We start from the raw sequence: 24,000 nt of genomic DNA, 5'->3' as shown, positions 1-24,000 counted from the left end.
GCCACCATACCGTGCACACTCCACAGGTCAAGCTCTCTACCTCAAGTAAGGATCAATACTGGGTAATGAGATCCAGTGATTGATAAAATATCATCTCCAAATCCTTAAGGGTGCACCGCCCAGCTCTAATGTCTACCGCTGTGTTCTGCGCAGGCACCAAGAGTGCAATGGTCTTATAAATTAGGCATGCATGATTGAGTACAACATTTTCTCTGACAATGAGTAGTTAACTAGAAGAGCACGCAAGCACTACATAGATAAATACAGTTACCGCTGCTTCTCTGTGGCACACAAGTTTCTTTTTACTGCCCAGATGGACACAGTCCTGAAATGTGACCGCTAGGGATATGAAGAGTCCTGCATCACGAGGCCTCATCCATTCAGCACAAATTCACTGATGGATTCTCAGCGAGAAAAGGCTTTGATGATGAAATTATGTGAAATGTGCCTACTGTTGTCGTCCTTCCTATACTATCTGCCTTGTACAAGTCCTACTGTCTGACTGTTGCGAGGACCTGAGGGGCGTTAATCACTTGGTCACGTAAATGTGTGACATGTTTGTCTCCACTGCTCAGATATTTGAATAATCAAATTACTACAGTCAAACAACATCAGGGTATTTTGTGATGTTTTACAATCAGGCAATCCCCAGCTAAGCAGCTCATGTCAACACAGCAATGTGACAGCTCCATTGTTTCAGGCTACATTAACATATGTATATATACACAGTACAACGTGAAGTATGGTTGTAGCCTCTCTGTCTCTTCTGGAGGTGGATGTGACTAGTTATGTCATCACAAAGTCAAACAATGTGTAGTAATGAGTTCACTTTGTAAGGTTGTCAGTGAGCAGTGTGAAAGCTGCAGCCAAAGAAATTAAGGATTTGTTTAAGTGAAGACAAATCCTTAGAGAGTAATCAAATTATACCATAAAGGGTAGCATCAGCTTTCATATTTTAACATACCAAACTGATCACCAGGAGCATTATCAATTATATGTTGGTCAAGCTTTGATTAATTCGAGGTTAACATCAAGGTTAATTAAAAGTAGGTTAACATCAACAGACGCTGGCGTTTAAATGCTTCATGGAGCTGCTTTGTGCAAGCAGTCGCTGCTATTAACTGGCCTTCCATAAATACAGTCTTTATTTTCTTTTTGGTTCTTTATAAAGATTAAAAATACAAATTGTTCATTGAGTTGAGTACAGCCTGCTTATGGGAGCAGTCATATTTCAATGAGGAACAATGAGGTACGTTTCAATAATTCTTTGCCATCCCCTCTTTCAATTTAATGAGGGACACCATTTAAAAATTTTACAGAGACGTTGATTAATGGGCATTGTCCCCAAAATACAATAAGTAAATTAGTGAAGGGGACATGTTCAGAAAGAAGCAGAGGGTTTAAAATGGAGCACCACCTAATGCTGGTTCTCACAAAATCACAATGCACACTGCGTGTCTACGTCATTGTTCACTCGCTTCCTTGGCTGTCAGATGGTCGATCTCATTCAAATCCTCTCACGTTTTTCATGGTATTGAAAAAGCCCAGGGGAAATGAAAAAAGGCTTGTTACAACACTATTGAAATGCACTGCAAATGTTTTTAGTGACCCTGTGACCTTTCCTCTACGCTCATTATCAGGGAAAATCTTCGCTTCCATGAAATTTACTCTACAAATGAATGCTCACAAGAGGAGCCCTTTGCATTTTGAAAACACCTTGACCCATCTTCAACATGCAAAATGCATTACATTATCTTACTGGAAGAGTGCCATACTTCAAATTCTACATTTTAGCCACAGTACTGGGGATACTGTAACAGAAAATCAATGCAAGCAACAAAGGACTAACACTGTATGTGCATTTTTTAATCAAACATTAGCTTCCTCAGCAGCACATCAGGGACATTAAATAGTGAAATAAATTTGGAGGTCTTTGAGTTTGGTAGTGCACTACTAGCCAATCATAAAAGACAATTAAAATTTCAAACATTACCAGACTGACCTGACACAAGTCATGATTGACTAAAAAAGGTCACAATTAAATATTTTATAACAGGCTGCAGGATCCTCCCATCTCCACACAAGCCTGGGTGAGCTGGTTCATGCTAAATGGGTGACTGCATTAACAACCTTAAGTGCATTTAGAGAACACAAATTAAAGTATTTATGTAATTCTATCACTTAATTTATTTACGATTTAATTCAATAGAGTATCACAGCAGTAAGTCCTAAAACACAGAAGTGAGTTAGTATTTTTGCACCTCTGGTTTCCTTGTTTTTTAATGGGTTTTTGCTTTGACAGCTGAAATAAGGTCTGTGGTTAACACAAGGCCAATACATTTTCACGTTTTGGCCTATAAAATAAATACATCAGTAAATACCCCACTTTTAAGCGTCTTAAAAAGGTGGTTGCTACCAAGTGGATAAATGGAACTACATAGGCTTTCTGGGACATGCAAACTATTCTAACCGACATGCCCTCTAGCTAGATCAGGTGACGCTAAGAGGAAAGGATTTTCTAGAAGAGGTAAGCCCTATAAATCAAATTACAAGTTGGAAACTGTGGTGATGACACTGAAGTCATGGGACCATGGTCTAATTCATTAATAGCCTGACAATAGCTTTTTACATCTGGCAATTGTATTTGGGATTCAAAAAGCATAAAAGTGGTGTTCACTTTGTTAAGATTATCTTGTTGAACAAAACATGTAAGTGTCATAAACTGCCATTTGTTACAGAGCTTATTTTCTGCAATAACCTAAAACCCTATGGAAAAATCCCACTGGCTTTTTGTCGAGGGAACTAGTGTGGTGCTAACTTACAGGTTGGCCTACAAAAAGCGTCATCCCTACAGCACTCTATGTATAGTTGAGAGAAACAATAGTAAAGACAATACCATTTTTAAAAAAGCAGTAATGGCATCTAAATTCAGGTTTAAGTGCAGACAATTGAATAGTGTTAATGATGTGGTCTTGTTAAGAAAAGACTGATGACTGCCTGTTATCTTCCATGACTTCTGTGCTTGCAGTGAATGATTAATGTAATACAATAATGGCTTCCAGCACCTCAGCAATGCAGGTGAGTAGTGCCTGCAATAACCACATGATAATACTTAACACAACTCACAGTCCTCTATAATTCATACAGTCACTTACAGGCTTCCCTCGACGCTGAACAAACACCATACTAAGTGGTCCGGACCAATCCAGTCCATGATGTGTATTGATGTTGCCAGAAAATCTCAGCTGGCCTCATATTTACAGTCAGATTAGTAATGTATCAGTGAGGCTGTTCATCCTTTCAACAGACACCCACAGGATCAAACAAAACATCATAAAGAAAACAAACAAGTCGAGACAGAATTGAATCCGGGTCTTGCGGCATGGTGGCTTCCTTTAGATGTGGAAGGAAGAAGTGCTGTCATGCTCTTAGCTCAATCTGAAACAGAGAGCTACCCACAGCCGTCCTGACACATTCCCTGTTTGATCAACTGAATGAAGAGAGATCAAGGAGCATATTTCAGCATTACCACAATTACCTGGCCAAAGTTTTTTTGTACTGCTGTTCTGCAGAATAACAATGAAAATACACGGTCTAGCTCTTTTCCAGCAAGCACATGCAAGCCATTTATTCCTCCTGAAAACAAACATCAGTGATTATTGTGCATGACAGATTACAGCTGTATGGTCAGTGTATAGTCTCTATAATCTCCCATTTGCAATTGTGAAATGGTGAATCACAGTGCCCGTATTCTCATTACCTATGGTATTAGTGTGGAGGTGGGGTGGATGGAGGATGGCAAGATTAAAATCCGAAGAGGGAGAAGGAAGCAATTGTTGATGTCGTTCACATTAGGTCATTAGGATGAGGAATGGTCTTGATATTTAACAACGCTACAACGTGTCATGCATATGAAAGTGGGGAAGAGTTATCTGCTCAACAATATGAGAGAGAGCCAAAGTAGACATGCATTATTTTTCACACTGCAGCCATTACAGGGAGGGTCTACCTATTTTCCTATGGCAAAATGACTACAGTGTCTATTGTTGTATAATTTCACACCTAAGCATATTAAAACATTATTTGGAAAGTGGAAAGTGAACACAGTAAGAAATAAGAAGAGATGTTGGTTCATTTTTACAGCATAGAAAATGACTTCACTAAGACTCTTCAGGTCAATGAATCCACTGAAAGTGGCTGACAAGGGGATTGAGGTAAAAGAATAAATGTGACTGGTTTGAGCTGGGTCAAAGACCAACAGAAATAGAGGATATAGAAGTAATCTGGCAGTGTGCCACTGTAAACATTTGGGGCAGTGGGCAGATCATAGTTGAACAGAATTAAACAAAAGGTTGCCAAAACTATGCAGGTTCAGTGGGATTATACCACTAATCCCCTTGATCTTCATACATCGATAAGCACCTCTAATCCCTCATCTCTCCAGGATTAAAACAAGAGGATGAAAAGTACACCGGCTAATTCAATAGGACAGCAGAAAACCTCCTGTAGTTCTCAGAGAGGAAAAAGAGAAGGTGTTTGTGTTTACAGTACAGCAGGTAGCTACAGGCAACCTGTGCTAAGCCCTTTAAAGATTTGTTCCAATGAACAAGCAAATAGGGCAAACAATGTGGTGCAGCAAAATGTCAGATACATTTCAGTGTGTGCTTTTTTCCCACCTGTCTCTGTAGATCACAGCTGTATCCGTGCAGTAAATAAAAAATGGCCATTTACATTCAGTTTTGTGGGTCCCTGTATTTGCAGATTTTTTTTAAACACATGCACAAATCTTATCTGCATTTACAGATTTGTGTGCACATCTCAGTACACATTTACACACTCCTTTACCCATTCACAAATCAAAGAGATACAGTTTCACATCCCTCCACACAATCATGACCTCAAAGAATGAAACTAATCCTGTCATTTGTGGGAATTCTGTGCATTCTCGTGTGTACTCTACAATTATGAACAGTAAAAGTGAAATACGATCACGGTGTTCCGTTTTCCAAGTGCGCGGTGATTTAATGAGACCATTGCTGAAGTTTTGATTACATAAATTATAGCACAAGATTTAATCAGTATAACAATGTTCAATTTATTAGGATTTGCAATAAATGAGGCGTTCATCAACCAACTGCATGCTAAAACCGCTTGTGTTTCTGTAGAACATAATGAGCCCATTTCAACTGCCCCTGGCAACAAAAGAACATCTCTCTCTATTAAAGGAAAATAAAGATGCCCAGTGTCTTTGTTATTACGCATATGATATAAACAGCATTTCATCCCACTTTCCCACTGCAGGTGCTTAACATCAAACCAAAGCCAATTCTCTTCTCACTTATCCCTGCTCTGTCACAAGACCACAGCACCTTCAGCCCCCTCACCTACAGTGCTGGGAGCGATTAACAGACTTCATATTCATTACACTACTGGGTCATCCTGACCTCCTTTGTGGTGGATACTGCTGACTATAGTTTATAATCTGCATGCAAACTGATTGTCTTCGACTGATAAACAGATTAAAAAAATGGGGCAGCAAAGTGCTAGTTCAGAGGCTTTCAACATGCTTCTTCACTATTCCAGCAGCCTGTGGCAGTAACAGAAATGAGCAGTCTGTTTTAAAACAAATCAGCAAGTTTATCTGCAGAGTAAAACCTCTGCTGCCCTCGCTTGCTCTTGACTCCATTATTAGTGTAAAGACAAAAATCTGTTGCCCTATTACAGTAAGAACAGAGCTTTAACAACCACAATATACACACTTGCCCATTCAATTCAGTAGGAAGGGGTCCAAACACTTGACTGGTAGGGCATATGCAATGAAATGCTTCTTGGTATGAAAAAGGAGTGTTTTTTTGTTTGTTTGTTTGTGTGTGTGTGTGTGTGTGTGTGTGTGTGTGTGTGTGTGTGTGTGTGTGTGTGTGATGACAAAGTCCTTGAACAGTCACCTTTATTTATTTATTTAACTTTTATTTAACCAGGAAGTTCCACTGAGATTTCAAACCTCTTTTACAAGGGGGACCTGGTCAAAATGGTGGGATTTAAAATCACAGCCAGTTAAATATAACAAAACCATATAATAACATTACAATCACATAAAAAGCAGTCACAACTCCTTTAAAATGCCACACTAGTTCAAGAATCGCAAAGATGTGGCATATATCAAGGAGTTTACCATGGTCTTACATTTGGTCAATGACACCAATTTGTCCAATTTAACCTCTCTCTGCAAACTGTTCCAAGTATTCAGAGCAGAGAAAGAGAAGACCTTCTTTCCCATCTCCATCTACAGAGTCACAAGCTGATATATATCCTGTGATCTTAAGTTGGAGTGTGACAAAGAATAATATTAATCTAACAGTTCAAAGTGAGAAAGCCAGGCAGGAAAACAGTTTGCTTCCAGAGTTGTGTTTGCTAGGAGGGGAGGCTTTTTCCTCATATGGAACCAGTATGGTACCTGATAAATCCTTGCTTTATTAAACAAAGAGGGTTCTTGTACATTCAGCACAGTTGGGGTTTTTCCACACCTAAACAGAAATACTCATTATTAGAGCTGGACCCCTGTTAGTTCAGCCTTGGAGCCCAAATTGGCATTTAGCGAGGCAGCAGAATGCTCTAATTGTATGTGATATCCCAAGGCAGAGAGGCCTGATTACTGTAAGGCAGCTAAAGCACTTCACCTCCCAGTTAACAGGCAAAGACTGGGCCAAATGTGCAAAGAAACACTGTACATGCTTCCCTCTCTCCACTAAGAGTGTAAAAAGTGCTTAGATTAAGGATTTTCAGCTTCACTGAAAAATAAACTTCTCTCCCTCCCACTCAATATTTAAATCTGCAGCATAAGTTATTTTTTTCCATCTCAGAGGAGCCCTGAGTCAGACAACAAACTACGCTAACCAAAGACATTAAAAGACCGGTGAGTATCTGAAGTTAAGATGAGACGAGAGATGCCTTCTGCCCCTAGGTTTTGCTGAGTGAACTTCTGGTGAGTCATACAAGCCTGCTACTTGACACAGTGGCTTGATAGTTTTAATGCATGAGACTATAAAGATGTGTTTGACCATTTTACATACATTTGGATAGGTCATTTTGATTATCATGTAGTGGTGCATTTTTTATGAGGCTATCATCCAGATGTATTCCATCTCAGGATTTTAAGGCCCCCGACTATTTGCTAAATAGGCAAATAGAATAGTCGCCTCCCAACCAGAGGGTTGGAGGTTCAAATCTCGGTGCCTGCAGTCCATGTGTCAAAGTATCCTTAGGCAAGACACTGAACCCCCAAGTTGCCCTCCGATGGTTAGAGCTGTTGGCTGCCACAAATTCCTTGTGTGTAACATACTTGGCCAAATAAAGGTGATTATCCTAAACAAGCATAAATTGTCCAGTCGTAGCTTGGCACTGCAGACCGGTCAAGCTTTACGTGGTACCAATAGGGCTGTAGTAAGAACAATGCTCAACATTTAAAGCAGTTTTTCAGGGTGGTCTCATTTTTTCAGCTCTTCCAAAAATAAAAATGCAAAAGAAAAAGTGTAAGGAATGAAAACTATGTTTGTCTGCTCTAATACGAGTTGCAAACATTAGCATGCCAGGCTAACTACTGTAGCTTCTTACCGATAGCAATAACAAGGTAATTAATCATTAATTTACTATATTAGTTTGTGGGGTTTCAAGTAGTGTACATGCCATCTACACTATTTTTCTCCATTCTGTTGTGAAAATTTTGAGCGTACTACAAAATGAATGGATTTACACACTCAGCCTTTGGACACCACCACAAAATGTCTAACGCACTATGCTACCAGTCAAATGTTTGGGCAAACTTTCCCAAAGGTAATGTGAGAATTTTTAGAATAAAGCATGGTTGACTGAATGAAAGATGAAAACATTATCATTCATCACTCCATTTATCATTTGGCATCTGCAGTGCTGTCATTTAGCATTTACTGTTTTCTCAAGTCTTTCTGCTGATTTAGGGTTGTTGGTGTTTTTAACATGAATAAAACAGCAGAGCAAAAAGGGGTTGGTCCAGGAAATATACTGCTGGATAGCAATTATTTAAACAGGTGTGTTATTAAAAATACCAGTCTAAAAATACTTTGTTACAAGTAAAGTCCTGCATAAAAATGTTACTTAAGTGAAAATACAAATCTATTATCATCGAAACATACTTGAAGTACCAAAAGTAAAACCACTCATTATGCAAAATAGCACATTACACATTATTATATGATTGTGCTATAATTATCGAGGCATTATTGTGTACATCACATTTAATCTTGCAGCTGGTAAAGGTGGAACTATTTTTAACTTCCTTATTGCTAATACTGCTGAGTAGCTTGTAAAAAGTCCACCAGGAATCAACAAAGTCTTATGATTATAGTCTATACTTTAATCTGATTCTGAGAAGTAACTGGTAATGAAAGGTATCAAATAAATGTAATGGAGTAAAAATTACAATATTTGACTCTGAAATGTAGTGCGGTCAATGTGTGAAAATAAAAATAATCAAGTACAGATACCGTAAGTGTTCTGAAGTACAGTAACTTAGTAAAAGTACTTAGTTACTTTCCAGCACTGCCTGTGACACATAGTAATCCATAAAGTTCTACATCTGAAAAACAAAGGATTAAAAGTAAAGATGCATTAGAAAAAGATGCTTATCAAATCAAGCTTCTTTTATTTTAATAAGATGTTGGTTATGCTTTTACCAAATTGGATAAGTTTTAATCGAAATTTTGTATTTATCAAAACAAGTAAAAATTCAAGAGAAAGTTCAGTCAGTTTAACTAAACATTCATCTTCCCTATATAATAATGTATTTTTTGAGTTTCACCTCAGGGCTCACTTAAATTTAATGTCTGTGTGGCGTTTGACTTTAAGGTTTTGCATTTAGAGTTCCACTGTGGTGCAACTCTGCCATCCTATAAAGACAGATTTGACTACATAATATAAAACAGTGCAGTTAGCACACCCACACCAGTCATTATACTTTTACTTACAGTTTGTTTCCTGCTTCAAGCATACAGCAGGAGGGCACAGTCACAGTTGGCTAATGGGTTTAACATGCTAATGTGCTTCATTCATAGGATCTAGTGAGTGGTATAATTCACCATACCAACAGAAAAGGTTACTGCCATTTGTATAATGAACTCTATTATCATGTTATCTACCTACAACCATATTACGATTTCTTCCCACAGGCGAGACACATAATCAGTGCTATGAGAAGAATCACAGACATTTTTCTAAGTAACATGTGCCATTCACCTGCATCAGTCCATTGTTCCTCAACTCCCAACAATGTTGGCATGTGCCTCTCAAAACCTCATGATAAACAAAAGAGGGCACCCCGTAGCTGAGTGGTTGCAACACGGCGCGCCACGTACCCCGGGCAGCACACTGCAAACGCGACGTCGGCAGTGTGACTCCGACCACTGGCATTTGTCACAGGTCTCCATCTTAAGAGTTTTTTGGGAAACACAACTGATGAAGTTAGCATCAAGGTGAGACTACAATTAGTCAGTACAGTGTTCTCACAAGTATCTTAGCACACATTTGTGTGTATGCTGGACGGAGGAGAAAGCGAAAGCAAAGCACAAAGAGTGGGGGGAGGTTGGGGGGCAACAAAAAGAAATGTAGAACACAATAAGGAGAAAGAAGGTCAAGCTACAAAAAAAAAAGAATTTGGTAGATGGAAGAAGAAAGAATAAATGAGAGAAGTGTGAAAAATGAGGAAAGGACTGCTGATGTGCTCCTTAAGCAGGTCACTGGATGCAGTGTGCCTTGGGAGAGCTTCTTTAAGCATAGCGACCAGATTTTCTCAGTCCCTGCAGGAGCCATTTCTCAAAGCTACAGTTCAGTGAGGTCCTGTCACATCAGCATGCATGTCGGAGGAAATGGAGCATGTAGCCATTAAGCAACTTCTGAGCTACTGCCTATCAGAGGAAGGAAAGGTAACATTACCAATGATACCGCCTAGCTATTCAAAAAGGACAGGGCTGACTAAAACTGTACTGAACTGCATGCCACCAAGCACACAAATTCAAAACATAAATTGCTTCTCATAAAAGTTGTTGGGACAGTTAAAAGCAAAATAAGTCAATGTTTTCAAATGGGCTCATTTCTTCACTCTGTCAACTGAGGTTTGTTAACAACAACCATATCATCATCATTACCCTGTGATGCAGGTAATTTGGGTGGTGCATCAGTGCAGAGTCTCAGCAGTGATCAAGCTGGAGAATCAATATTTCGGTTCATCGTGTCTGCCTGGGGCTCCTGAGCCTTCTGTCTGTTTCTGATGTGGGGCGCAGAGCCTAGTTTACAGCACACTGGCGAACACTGTCTTTTGATCCTGCTCATCCTCTTATTCACCACTAAAGGGCATCAAGCTCTGTAATCCACCGCCACCAGTCTCTGGCACAGTTCATGGTCGACACCAAAGCCTTGCTGTTCACACAAAGACCCCACTGTTGGGGCTACTCCCGCCTCATACTTCACATAGAGGTGTATGCAGTGCACTCCACAGTCACCCACACAAAAACAAGCTTCGCAGTCTCTCCAAACCTCCTTCTAACCCTGAAAAAAGACATGCATAACACAAAGAGCCAGGCACAGGTTTGTGGATGCCAATTGGTTCAGGGCTCCACATTTGCCAATTTGCACTGAGGCAGGGCTGATAGTGCCATGTGTCTCATGCTGACTTCAATCCACTCTCTGCGCTAGATCGCCTCCCTAATGACAGTAATTGCACTGAGGAAGCCCCCGGTCGTGTTCAATTACCCATTCCCATCCAAGCACATGGGTCTAATCTTGCAGTGTAATGTGCAATACAGATGGCTGTAGAAGGCAGACATATTCATCACCATCTCATCTTAGCAGGAACGTGTGAAATCTGGGAGGACAGCCATGTCACATTTGAATGCGGGGAGAGGTGGAACTGAGTTTTCATTATCCGATAACCTAAAAACTCGCGACTGCAAAGTTTAAATTGTTCTGTCTGTTACAGGATAAGTAAAAAAAAATCTTCCTAGCTCTGAGTGGTTCTTGTTGTTGCCAAATGATGCAAAATCATAAAATTAATACAGTAAAATGAACACTCACCCCAAAGGTTTCTCCAGGCGACTGGCAGGTGAGCCCACAATCTCTCCTAGTGTACAGTAGACCTGGCCCAGGAAGTCCTGCCATGGGGGTAGCATAAAGTGGGATGGAGCGAGACATAGGTTGGGGCAAAGGAAATGGGGCATTCATGTGGATCACAGGGAGTAACAATGAGAGTTAAACATTGTTATAAGCATTGTACGGTTATACAGTATATTAGGACGTCTGGGGCAGACACGTACGTTCGAGTCGGTTGGCTTCCAGAGTTGAGGAGAAGAAAGAAGAGAGAGACCAGGCAGCAGCAGTGACACAACAGAGCATATCATGGAACAGAAGGCACATAACTCAAATACAAGACTATCATCAACCAAGTGTAAGAAAGAAGAGCAAAAATGGATATGTGAAAGAGCAGATAGGCAGAATGGGAAGAACAGAGGGCAAAGAGCCACAGAGTCTCAGGGGAAGAGAAAAGCACAAAAGGAAAGCGATGAAAGTGAAGAGTCGTTCACACAAGTAGCAGTCTGTATCCAGAGCATGAAGCGCAATGCAAAACCACAACAACAAAAGCATCACAGTAACAGAAGCACAGTTAACAAAGAAATATTTGGTAGTTTGCAAACCAGCTGCTGCAAATATATTCCTTATGAGACTGTAGAGTGAGCAGCTCATTTATCAAAGTTTTCAGTGTAAATCATGACACTAACATACATTCACTGAGCTGTTTAGCTGAATGTATGTTGTCCAGTAAAGCACCGTCCTGTCCAGACAGAGCTTCCATTTTAAAATGAATGCATATTGTGTTCAATAACTGTATGCTGTCTTGGACATATAAATCTGAATGGCAAACAACACCAGAGAACACACAGAGAAATGTATTGAAAAGCTTTGATAAAGATGTGTAATGCTTCAATTTCATTTAAAACAATGTAACGAGGGAATGCCAGATGCTTCATTATACTGTAATTATTGTAGCTCTGCAGTAATTTTTTTTAAAACTCCAATTTACAAACTGAAGCAGAAGGGTGGTAAAGAAGAATGAATGTTTTTTGGCAGAAGCATCATTTACTCATATTTACAAAATATATTTGAGCATTAAGATAACACACTTCGGTTTGCACACAACCTAAATATTAAGGACATGCATTCATTTCAGATTTAACGGTAGAATATAAAGTTGAATATAAAGTCTTTACTTACATGCTTTCCCAGATCCGGACTTTTAGAATCAATATCATACCTAAAATCACAAAGACACCACAAATCAGAGGTGGGGGAGTCCAGTCACATGATTTGATTCGAGTCAGACTGAAGTCACAAATTTGAAACCTGCTTGACTAACACTGGTAAAAGACTCAACAGTTTACAAAGAAGAAGGTTTGTTATAGTTGGATAAGAAGGCACATTTATGACCATATCTGGTTCCTTGACTAGAATGCAGAAGGTCAGTGAACACAAGTTGAGTTCAGACTTGACTTAAACTTGAGCCAGGCAAACCAAAATTATTTCACTTTTCTTAGGTTCTTAGCCTTTTTCTAGATATTGAGAAGTTACGTTTTGTTTTTGGAACACAATTGGGTGATTTCTAGTGCAATGCATGCAAACCTGGTAACCCACCAGAACGTGGCAGACCAACAGAGGACAACACAGGATGCAACTAAGAGGGAGGGGACTAGACTAAAAATAATAAAATTTGGATTCAAAGCTTATGTTTTGGATGATGGCAGTAAGAAGAGAACAGCGATATGCAAAGTCTATAGCACAAAAAAATCAGCAACATCCAGCTTCATCTGTCACTACAAAACTCACAAAGAAAGATAAGTACACGAATGTGTAAGTTCGCTAATTTACTGGATGGTCAAACATTAGCTAGAAAACTAACATTAGCATTTTACTGAGAAGAGTTTTTGTTAACCATGCATCAGAAAATCATGGCTTTTTTATTTAATAGCTAATCAAAGGAGGTTTGTGAAATAAAACTCCACTTTTTGTGACCACTGTCTTTTCACCAATTTAAATGTGGAAACTGCGATAGAACAGCAGAATTTTGTATGACGACTTGTCACTTGCTTGACTTGTAATAAGGATTCGACTTGACTTGCTTGATTCTCACCACAGTAACTTGGCACTTGCTTGAGAGTTGAAGTTTAAGACTTGAAACTTGCTTGTGACTTGCACGTGTGTGACTTACTCCCACTTCTGCCACAAATCACAGAGGCAAAGTTGGGAGGAAACAACAGCAGACCTCACACATCGCTAATAACTGCCCTAAAAGGATACTGGCTACATGGATGTGGACATTTTCTGCCTGTCAATCACACCCCTTTGTCTTCGAAGAAGCAAAAAGGAACAACCCAGGAAAAAAAGTGCAAGCAATAATGTGACAGTTAATTAAAGAAGTCATAGAAGAAGTTTATTAATGCAATTTCTCTTCTGTGCCTGGGGATCATAGTGAAACACTCTACCAATACAGAGAAAGTTTTGAGCATCTGCCAGTCAAATGTAATGTAAAAGTAATTAAACTCGAGTATACCCTGGCTCCCACCCCTGTTATAAAAGAGAAATGTAAATGAGTAACACTAACTGTGAGAAAATGCATTCCCTCCCTTCCTGTGCCAGAGTCATACCATGATAGCACACCAGAAGAATTCATTAAGTGTCTAAAAATCCTCAGAGACCTGCAGTGTGGTCCTGGATACATCCTGAAAAGTCCACCAGGGACTTCATGCTTGAAGGGAAAGAAAGTGCAAACTTTTTCGAAGCATATCTCTTCTCCTTGAGGAGGGGCGAGAGTTGACAAATTGACCCTGATCCTTTTCTCAAAATGAAACCACACTTTTTTCTGACCCTCTCACTACTCTGGCCTTTTAAGGAGTGGAAAGGCAGCTATATGTGAAAGAGGGGAGAGTTTTATGGCACCTAGTTTCAGACATTTGCTTTGCCTAGCAGAAGAAAGATTAAGGATAAAACTTTATATGAAATATTTAACACCTTTATACCAATCTCCCTTCAACGAATGAGTATTGAGTTGCTGCACAAATGAATAATTCCTCAAGAGAGAGCCAAGCCAGTGACAAGATAGAGCAAAAAAGCAGACAGACTCAGACAGGGAAAATAAGTGGATGAAGAGATAGATAGAGGATAAGGGAGATGTTAAGCCTGGAGCAGAAGTAAAGGGAGGAACTGGAAGAAAGGGTTAGAAAAGGTTGGCACGTCTGAAACACACACAGCTTGGTGTGTGTCCGCAGAGGACTGGATCAAACTGAATAACTCACACGTCAAAGCGCAGGTTCTGCTTCTCCTCAAAGAAGTAGTCCAGAATGAACTTCCTGACAAAGTCTGGGTTTAGCGTGTTGTCTATCACCTCCGTTCTTCCAAACTAGATCAGAACAAGGAGCAAAAGAAAAAAAAAAGTCAGAGTGTGAATGTAAGTGCAGATCTTTGAGACAACACCATGCAGTCACTCAGAAAATACATCTATATTACCTCATCCCACCCAGCTGTGTGAATTCACAGCTTTGGATAAACTCAGATTTGATTAACACAAGTCAATGATCACACAATGTCAGCTGCTCTTCTCTGCCTCTTGTCATTGTGCTGGGGATGAGCAACCCTAGGGAAAGCACTTAATTGGGGGCAATTACAGTCATTTAATTAATACCACATTCACACCACTGTCACACTCAGAGTCACTTCAAAACAAGGGGCAGGGGAGGTTGAGACAAATGCAAAGAAAAATGGTCGCTTTCGCATTTTGTATTTACACAGGGAAACTCATGAGTGATTGGAAGACTGCAATCTACCTGTTCATGGCGTTAAGAGGAAAATGGGAACCTGCCACTGAGAAATCATCTGTCAATGTTAGAGCAGGCCCTTCTGATGAGGGGCTGTGCTGATAAACAAGTCAAGACAGAAAAACTGTTGCAACTCACAAGCACATTAACTGTATCCAAAATGAAGTGAAAGTCAGAGAACTGATATTAAGCTGCACAAGACCCACAGTAGAAAGCTTACATAAACTGACACAATGAATCAATAAAGGCAGTGTCCTAATGAGGAGATGAAACAGCACGATTACAGGCTCACACCTCTGTGATTACATCCAACACGGGTATAACACAAGTGGGACTTAAGAGGGGAGCTGCACAGAGTAACATCACAGCAGTACATACATTTAACATATATGGACATCTAGGCAAATGCAAAAACAGTCCGACTGTACTGTGTAATATAAGTCAGAGAGAGGGGCTCCTCTATATATAACCAACTGTCAAACATAAGTGTATATAAGCCTATTAAAGTTTAACTATTATGTGGCATCGCCTCGTCCTCACAAAAAGTGCAAAAGCTCAGTTCCAAATGCAAAGGAGGTGAAGTCTCCACCGAGCCAGCAGGAGCCTATTTCAGTGATAGGAGATGAAGGTGGCAGCAGGGGGCCAATAGCATATTCACTTTGGTCTCAAGCCAAACGTAACAAAGGAAGACGAATCAGCAGCAGAGCAAAGAACAGCCACCCGAGGAAATAACACATCTCCCACTCCACATATTATTCATACCTTAGCAACTTCACAGTCAGCCTGTAAAGCCAGAGTTGCAAAAGCACTACAATTACCTGTCAACAGAAAAAAACAACCCTGCTACAGGGATATATGAGCAATGGCAGCATGCACTTCCTCCCGCCCAATAACACCTAACCAGAATAAATTCTGAGCTGAAATGTCAGAAAATTCATTTTGGTGAAACAGAATTACGTCTAGGAGTTTAACTGGATGTGGAAGGGCCGAGCTTTGCTGGAATTTAGGGAGGTCAGGTTGTGTCAGCTGTCCAGTTGAGTGAAAGCGGTCAAAAAAGAAAAACCTGTCACCTACCAGGAGTAACTGCAGATGAGGGAGTCATGCACTAACAAAATATTGGGCTGGAATTAAAGTTTTACATATTGAACCATGAATGCTGACACCGCTTAAACGGGGGCACAGAGCTCAAGAGGAGCTGATGAAGAAATCCTCCTGGAATCAAAAGCACAATTTATCCATGATTTGTTTTAATATTCTTCTGTAGACGGAGAAGTGTGACTGGCTTGCAGCTTATGGGGGTTTGTCCCACAGAAGAGCAACTGGATTATGACGGTTGGAGGCACAGTGAGAGGTGCTCTGATCAGATACTGTATATCTACTTATAAGAGGACAAAAACAACATATTACATGACAGAGCTGAGAAAGAGGTGCTTACCTTTATCAGTACTTTGCAGCTCGACTCTGCTGCTCACTAAGCCAGCTGTCAACAGCAACAGCACAGACCCGTATCTCTTTCAGGGAGTGACAGGGCTGCACCCACAGTTTGTATGCATGAGGTGGGGCAGTGTAACCAGAGGTGACAGGTGTGGGAGACTCTCCGCGCCTGAACGCTTGATGCTCCTCTGCATTTGAATGCTAATCAGTAAAACTACTCTCTGGTCTTGGACAAGAATATCACCGAATTGCCACCTGCACCGAGGTTTATTTTACTGTGAGCCAAAGCCTGGTGACCGTCCTGTGAGCAAAAATTATAATCAGCCAACAAGCTCAAGTGCTATTAGCTCTGAGTGACTGGTATTGCAGAAAAACTTTACAAAGCAATGAAACGTTCAGCTCGGTCAGTTAATCAGCAAATCAATTTAGTATTCAATCAAACATCCAACCAATTCATCCATTAATTAATCACTCAGTGTTCCAAGCTGGGAAACACTTGCAGTCAGATTAACAGAAGCAACAATCACAGATACACTACACACACCAGACAAGTAACCACCATACAAACATACAGAGGACACTTAATAGATTAAAATAACATTAACACATAATAAAGACAATGAGTTACAAAGTGTAGCTCTCTGCATTTTAAATATGAAACACTTGTCTATGTATGTTGTCATATTGCCCAATTAAACCTGGAGAACGAGGACATTTACGAAAGCTGCCACATCATGGACAGTCTTCCCTTCATCAGAGGGTTTTATGAGGCCAATAGCCAGAGGAGGCTCTGACGCAGAGGCACGTCTCTATTGATATGTGTAACTGTCACCTCAATCAGCCACAGCTAACACAGTGCTGGCCAGCACACAAATCTTTGCAGGGTCAATCAATGGCCAGTGACTGGCACTCATAGTGTTTACCTTGAGAGTGAGGCAGGGAGGTGGAGGGCGTACACAGACAGCGAGCTGTCACAGCGAGGACACAGACTGATTCAGTTGTGTTTAGGGAGGGCTATGATATCTTACCTCTCTCCACTGTTTGGACTCCACGCCCTGGGTGTACAGCACAACCACTGAGCAGAGACGAGGTGGGAGTGATGGTGAAGAGAGAAAGAAAAAGAGGAACATGTCACTAAACAACCCCAATCAACCATCTCGCTTCTTCACATAGTGTTTATTTTGTTCTTTCTTTGCCAACATCCATCATTAATTATCCTGCCATGTCCTGACAGCATAATGAAGTGCCAAATTTGATGATGCTGCACTGCATCAAATTCTGGGCACGATGTTTGCATGCAAACAACAAAGCTTTAAAGTAAGACTGAAAGCTGCTGGGGCGCAATTTAAGCCTTGTAATCAAAATACAGTGTCTTAAGGGTGGGATTCTCCTGCTTCCTATTTGAAGTGGAGGTGGGAGAACACACCTATCATATATCCCAAAGTTCTTCTTCAGGTGAATACAAAACAGGATGAGTGTGATATTTTTCCAGAAGCTTATTTATAGTTTGAACCTCCTCAGCATTATGTTAAGCATCTCCTACATTCTTGAGTTTTCAGGAAGTATCAGAGCAAATGCTTTTTAGCAGTCCCCCATTTGTCTTACCATTAGATTCCTATTTGTATTCAAGGGAAAGGTTGTCAGTTGTCACATTATTGTGCAAATGGTATGCAGTTATTGAAGGAACTCTTTGAAATGGCAGAGTAAACTGAATCAAAGCTTAGCAAAAGTAAAATGTAAAGTTTCACAAAAAGATGGGTGGTAGCAGTGAAGCATATTCTGAGCAAAGGCAAACTAAGCCACAATTAGCATCGTAAAAACTTACATGGGTCAGATTTGGAGAAAGTGTCTCGGTCCAGAAGATTCCTGTAACAAAAAGAAACAGTTGCACATCAAAATATTACTCAAGTTCAGTATATGACTAAATATTTTCACTGAACTGTGAACAGCAAATATCACACTGGGATGTTCCATCATATTTTGCACACTTCCTCTCTTACGCAGTTTAATCTGAAAATCCCAAACACAGTGAACTGAAAAATAACAGCACGGTAATTCACAACTTCACATAAACCATACTGACCTTGAGTTTTCATTTCCAAGTGAACAGTACAATAAGCAGATTAAAGCTCAGTGGAGGACACCGAGGACACAGAGGCAGAGGAGCCAGTGAAAACATGGGTACAAATTATAAAAACAATTTGCAACAAAAAGCATTCAGAGTATGCATCTTTGCCAAGGCTACACAATACTCTACACATATTCTTATAAGGAAAAAGGTTTTAATCCGTATCACCTGGCTGAACCTGAATTTTAGATTTTTAAAACTATTGTAGCTCTTTTATAATTTAGGCACATAAGAATTGCATTTTAATGTTGTACAATGACAAATAAAGCTATTCTATTCTATTGTAAAGGGACTCTAATTAGAGCTGCAACAATTAAATGATCGACAAAATGAGCAACTATTTGATAACTGACTAATTGAGGCATTTTTTTGAAGATTTTGTGAATTTCTTTGTCTTGTATAATAGTAAAGTTGATATATGTGCATTTTGAACTGCTAGTCAGACAAAACAAATAACTTGAAGATGAAACTATGTGTGGCATTTTCACTTTTGTTTGACTTACTGACAAAATGATTAATCAAGAAAATGTCAATGGCAAAGTAAGTAATAGTGAAAATATTTGTTATTTGCAGCCCTAAATGTAATAAAAATCACAAAATGTGAAAGTCTGAATAACTTTTTGTGCACTACCAGGTAAGTAGCTTTTACTGGAATGAACGGTTGGCTATCCTGGAATATCATATCCGGTTTTCTTAATACATCCATGTCAGCACAGAGAAAAGTGTGACACTTAACATTTAATCAGCACTATCTCAATGGTACTGGTACTGCAGAATGAAGATAAGGAGTCCAGCTGTTTCTGCCCTGCTGGCTCTGGCCCACTGCGCTAGAGCCCCCCTCTTTCACCATTACAGCAACGTGTTATCAGTCCACTGGACAGGTCCATCAGTATGCATCCACAGGCTACAGTTAATTAGATTTCAAAGCTCATTTAGCATTCATGGGTATCCATGTCATACCTTTGAGTTTCAGTCTGATTCAGAACTTGTACAGCAATATGAGAATTCAGTTCACATTCAGTCTCCCTGTGTTTGAGCCATAATTAAAAAAAAAAAGAAGCTTCAGGATAGAGCAGGGATCAGGCTGCATACTTCTGTCTGAACCCAACCCATGCCTAAGAGTGTGGCATGGGCAAACCTGACCCAGACCCAAAATGCTTAGCATATAATGTCCGAACCCAACCCGAGTTTGTACAGCGTTTTTCCCCTTATCATTAAATGAAGCAGACATTCAGGTGCTCCAACCATCTAGCTTAAAGTTTGACCTACGTGTCTGAACCCAACCCGAACCTGAACATAATTTAAAAAATTCTGTCCAAACCCGACCCGAGTCCTCAGGTATCTACTGAAATGGGCTCAGTTCGAGTAGCCACACTCTACTTCAGAATATCTACACCAGCATTTCCCACACACTAACTCCTACAACCACTTCCCCGATGATCATCCAACACCTTTTCAAGCAGCCAGACACTGACTGGCTCATTGACTCATTCAAAATAGCAGCCACAATCAGCATTAATATTATTCATACTATCTTTATTTTTAGTCTCCTCTACACTGGATGATGGGTATTTTTTGGGAGACAAAGGGGAATTTGGAGAGTTTAAATACATTAGAAGGTGCTAGCATCAACCACTTTATTCAACAAGTCAGATGAGAGATTTTCCAAAGGTCTTCAGTGATATCATTAGCATACAGTATCTAGGTAATACAAAGGCCTGTAAAAATGCCTTGTCTGTACTTCCTGATTGTGATCAATAAATACAGTAACTTGCAAGCAGTTTAGAGCAAATGCTCTTTTGGAGACAGCAGGATTTCAATGAATATAGATGAGATTTCCAAACTGAATCCACCCAACAGACATCATTCATGTATACATAATTTTGCACTCACAGGCACAAAATCTTCTGTCACAGGAATACATGAGGGGATAACAGATTAAGCTTCACTGGGTATTAGCCTTGGGCTGACCTGACTACAGTTGGAAGATTGTCAGTGTAATTATCATTGGAGATAACAAAGCCATCCACGACCAACTGTCTCTCTGTATCCACCTGTTCCTGCCTGGCATCCATTACCCTCAGACAATTAGCTTGTCCATCACCTTATCCCCTCGCTCAGTGCTCAGGAGGATCTGACACAGGGGAATACATGACATCCTCTTTCAATTCTGCACAGTGTTACTATAGAAGACCTTCATTTGAGTTGGTTAACCTCACGTTTTTCACACAGAGCATGTCAATTCTGAGAAGTGATTAATATACAGATGTATATACTGTACCATTACCAATTTATCCATCATCCTACTGTGCACTTGGCCAGAGAACAGACAATGATGCTGCAGGAAGGGTCTTAACAACTCAGATAATTCATCTGCTTTCATTTAAGTTACACAGCTTATTTCAAAAGTTAACACCTTCTCTCCACAAATCTCAGTGGGATAAGAGAAGATCATTATCCTGAAGGTTCCTTGATGAAGTTGAAGTTCATTGAAAGTAGGACAAAAGTAATTACAGTAGATCCAGCGACTTCTCATCCACACCACACACCATGATTCAGCCTCACTTAAGAGTGTAGCACCTCTGTCATTACTGACCATCTCATTTGAAATAAGTGAAGGAAGAGGGTAAACATATTTTCTTCCTAATCACTTGAACACACCATCTTCATTAATACTCTGAGTGCAATAATTCTCTCATCAAATGTGAAGCAAGAGCCTAAAGTGCATAGATGCAGAACAAACATAACAACAAGAAATTAAATGCAATTTCACTGAAAAACAAAAGGGAAATACGGGTTCAGTAGCTTTCTCTCTAATCCTCTCTAACAAAGTATTGTTTGTCTGTCAGGTTATGGGTTATGCATACCTCAATAAATAAGGCAACACAAGGAAAATCTGTAAGTGCCGAATTATCATCACAGAACCGATGCATGAGCTCTGCGATCAAATCTACAAATCCTTTGTGGCTGTATAAACATGCACTGAGAGACGGTGTCCACTACAGACCGAGTGTGATGGCGGTCCGACCTGTAAAACACGGCTGGCTCTCATTTAAAATAATATATTAGAAAGCACAGTTCCTCTCGGTCAGATTCCTGGAGATATTTTAGCTTCTCCTTTATCCATGTGGTTGATTATCAAAATAAAAAATTTGTGAAATAATTAACACCTAATTTTTCTTAGGAATGTCAAAATCATTATTGGTACAATTGAGAAATACAGTCCAATTCTGTGAAAAGTGATTTTAAATAGTCTTTAATCTGGCTGGCCAATTTCAGTTGTTGCTTAATTGGTTCTTAAAGGAACATGTCAAAAATCAGAATGTTAAATCTCTGTGTGGATTAAGGGAGGAAAAGTCCCTGTATTGCAATAAAGACAATGGGAGATGGCAGGAAGGAGAAAGTGAAGGATGGTTTGGATTTTCAGCTCTACTCTGTCACTTCACTTTCTCTCCTGCCTTTTGGCCCTCTCCTCTTTGTCTGAGTCGAGACACTGTGAGGAAAGGTCTATTTACGGTCTAATATACCATTGAGCAGCTTGTCATGGGTCAAAGAACCAAACTGCTGAAATATACTGAAGATGAGGTCAAACAACCCTTTACAAATTGGAAGAAATCCATTATTTAGACTGAAATATCAGTTTTCCTTTTGCAATTCATAATTCACAAAAATATTACATACAGTATTATGCAGGAAAGGTCATGAGATACAGGCGTGTAAAGAGCAGCACTGCTGAAATTAAAATAAACATTAAAACAAAACTCTTGCATTTTATTACTGGAGAGTTTGTCTGTATTGCATAACTGAATGCCCCAGATGGTGGCAGATGATGATACAGAGCAATGTTGCTTTTATCTGGTCTCCAAAAACTCCCCTCCATTACATTCAGCGTGCAATCTGGTCCCTTTATTAATGACAGACCCATCTGCTGACCTTCACTGTGATGGCACCTGGTGTCATCTTCTCCTCCATCTGTTTAATTATTCAGTTTCTGTTCAACCTGAGGTTGACAATACCTGCAGCAGAGCACTCCCTTGGCGGCCGTCTCGTGGGCAGTGACAGAATCTCCGCCATAAAATGACTCTTCTGCTAGTAAAATAAAAGAGAATGCACATACGCTGCGACTCAGTGTTTTGGACTGGCTTTTGGTGTTAAACTAATGTCTGACCTGGGAATAATATCACTGTTAATTGCATACTGTGACAGCTTGGGGTTTGCACAGAGAAAGGCTTTTTTTTTTTGTGAGGAGCTGAGGGAGATGCAAATGCTGATAGTTTATAGCTGCTATATAACCCTGGTAGAGCACTTTGCACTTAGCCTACTGTGAATTCATGCCAATTTCCCTTCATTTCTCTGTTGCATCTGAAAAAAACCCAAGCTGCAAATCTCTTCACACACTAACCATGTACTTCACAGACCGAAAATCTAAAACACTTTAAATTGTACACTAGGAACAAATCAAGCAGTAGATCAGTTCACAGCTCATATATATTTTTGTCTTTGAAATGACAGTAACTAATGAAGATTTAAAAAAAGAAAACTGTGCAGATTCAGTCCAGTGTGGAGTGGTGAGGGCAGGGTCCATTTCAACAGTGATCATGACAATAAAGCAAACAAAAATACTAAGCGACATGAACTGATGTTAGTGAGGGATGTGTTCTGTGTAGGACAGAACCAGAGCATGAACAAACACTAACTCGTACTCCAAGTATTCAGAGGTATGATCACCTTATGACACACATATTCACTCAAACACTCACAATACTGACCTGAGATGTAACCACTGGGCAGAAATAAATGTCATATGTGGGTTCTCAACAGAAAGCCTGACAGATTTCCCACTTTATTTTTTCCATTACATTGAACATGCACTAGCAGTTCCTAGCACTAGCTATCTTTTAGAGAACAGTCTGTAAAGTCAACTAACAACAACTTCTACAGCTGCATCAATCTCCCATATGCACACTATTTTTTGTGAATATACTGTGCTGTAGTTTAGTAGCAAGTTATAGCTACAAAGAAAGTTAATGTCTCCCTTTCTTGTTCCAGTTTTGAGGAACTCCTGAACATCTCTGCAAACCCCAAACAACAAAGAGAAGGGTTTTGTGGTTAACAGCACACTACTGTGTAGCTGTAGTTGTTAAGACCCGGGTTACATGAGCATAAGAAACTAAATTCCTCTTCAAGGCATTTGATATTGTTGCCCATCTGGCTTTCATCCATTTACACTGTGTTGTACCCGGTACTTTTTACCATACGGACTCTGAGAGACGAGGCAGTCCAAGTAACTACAAAACAGTGCTGATTTATTCTATGAACACAGGTAAAAAAGGGCAGCACGGTGGCACAGTGGTTAGCGCCGTTGCCTCACAGTGCGAAGGTTCCGGGTTCGGGCCCCACCTGGGACCTTTCTGTGTGGAGTTTGCATGTTCTCCCTGTGCTTGCGTGGGTTCTCTCCGGGTACTCCGGCTTCCTCCCACAGTCTAAAGACATGCAGCTTAGGTTGATTGGTGTCTCTAAAATTGCCCATAGGAGGGCATGTGCCTGTGC

At 40.1% G+C, this 24,000-nt stretch overlaps 1 protein-coding gene across 2 annotated transcripts in view; it reads right to left on the bottom strand.

Moving 5' to 3' along the window:
- cpne5a (copine Va) overlaps nucleotides 1–24,000 on the bottom strand; it is a 71,149-nt gene that overhangs the window by 39,241 nt on the left and 7,908 nt on the right. Inside the window, exons 2-7 of one of the 2 annotated variants that reach the window (XM_020619362.1) lie at nucleotides 18,148–18,188; nucleotides 17,351–17,397; nucleotides 14,370–14,473; nucleotides 12,295–12,334; nucleotides 11,340–11,354; nucleotides 11,101–11,177 (exon numbers count right to left, since the gene is read on the bottom strand). In XM_020619362.1, the coding sequence (XP_020475018.1) occupies nucleotides 11,101–11,177; nucleotides 11,340–11,354; nucleotides 12,295–12,334; nucleotides 14,370–14,473; nucleotides 17,351–17,397; nucleotides 18,148–18,188 (324 nt within the window). The remainder of the gene's footprint in view (nucleotides 1–11,100; nucleotides 11,178–11,339; nucleotides 11,355–12,294; nucleotides 12,335–14,369; nucleotides 14,474–17,350; nucleotides 17,398–18,147; nucleotides 18,189–24,000) is intronic. The other variant, XM_020619371.1, reaches the window with a different exon arrangement.

The sequence above is a fragment of the Monopterus albus genome, unplaced genomic scaffold (assembly GCF_001952655.1).
Source record: "Monopterus albus unplaced genomic scaffold, M_albus_1.0 scaffold6.1, whole genome shotgun sequence".
Lineage (NCBI taxonomy): Eukaryota > Metazoa > Chordata > Actinopteri > Synbranchiformes > Synbranchidae > Monopterus > Monopterus albus.
Note: the sequence above shows the minus strand (reverse complement) of the source record. Positions and strands in the feature narration are given on the sequence as shown.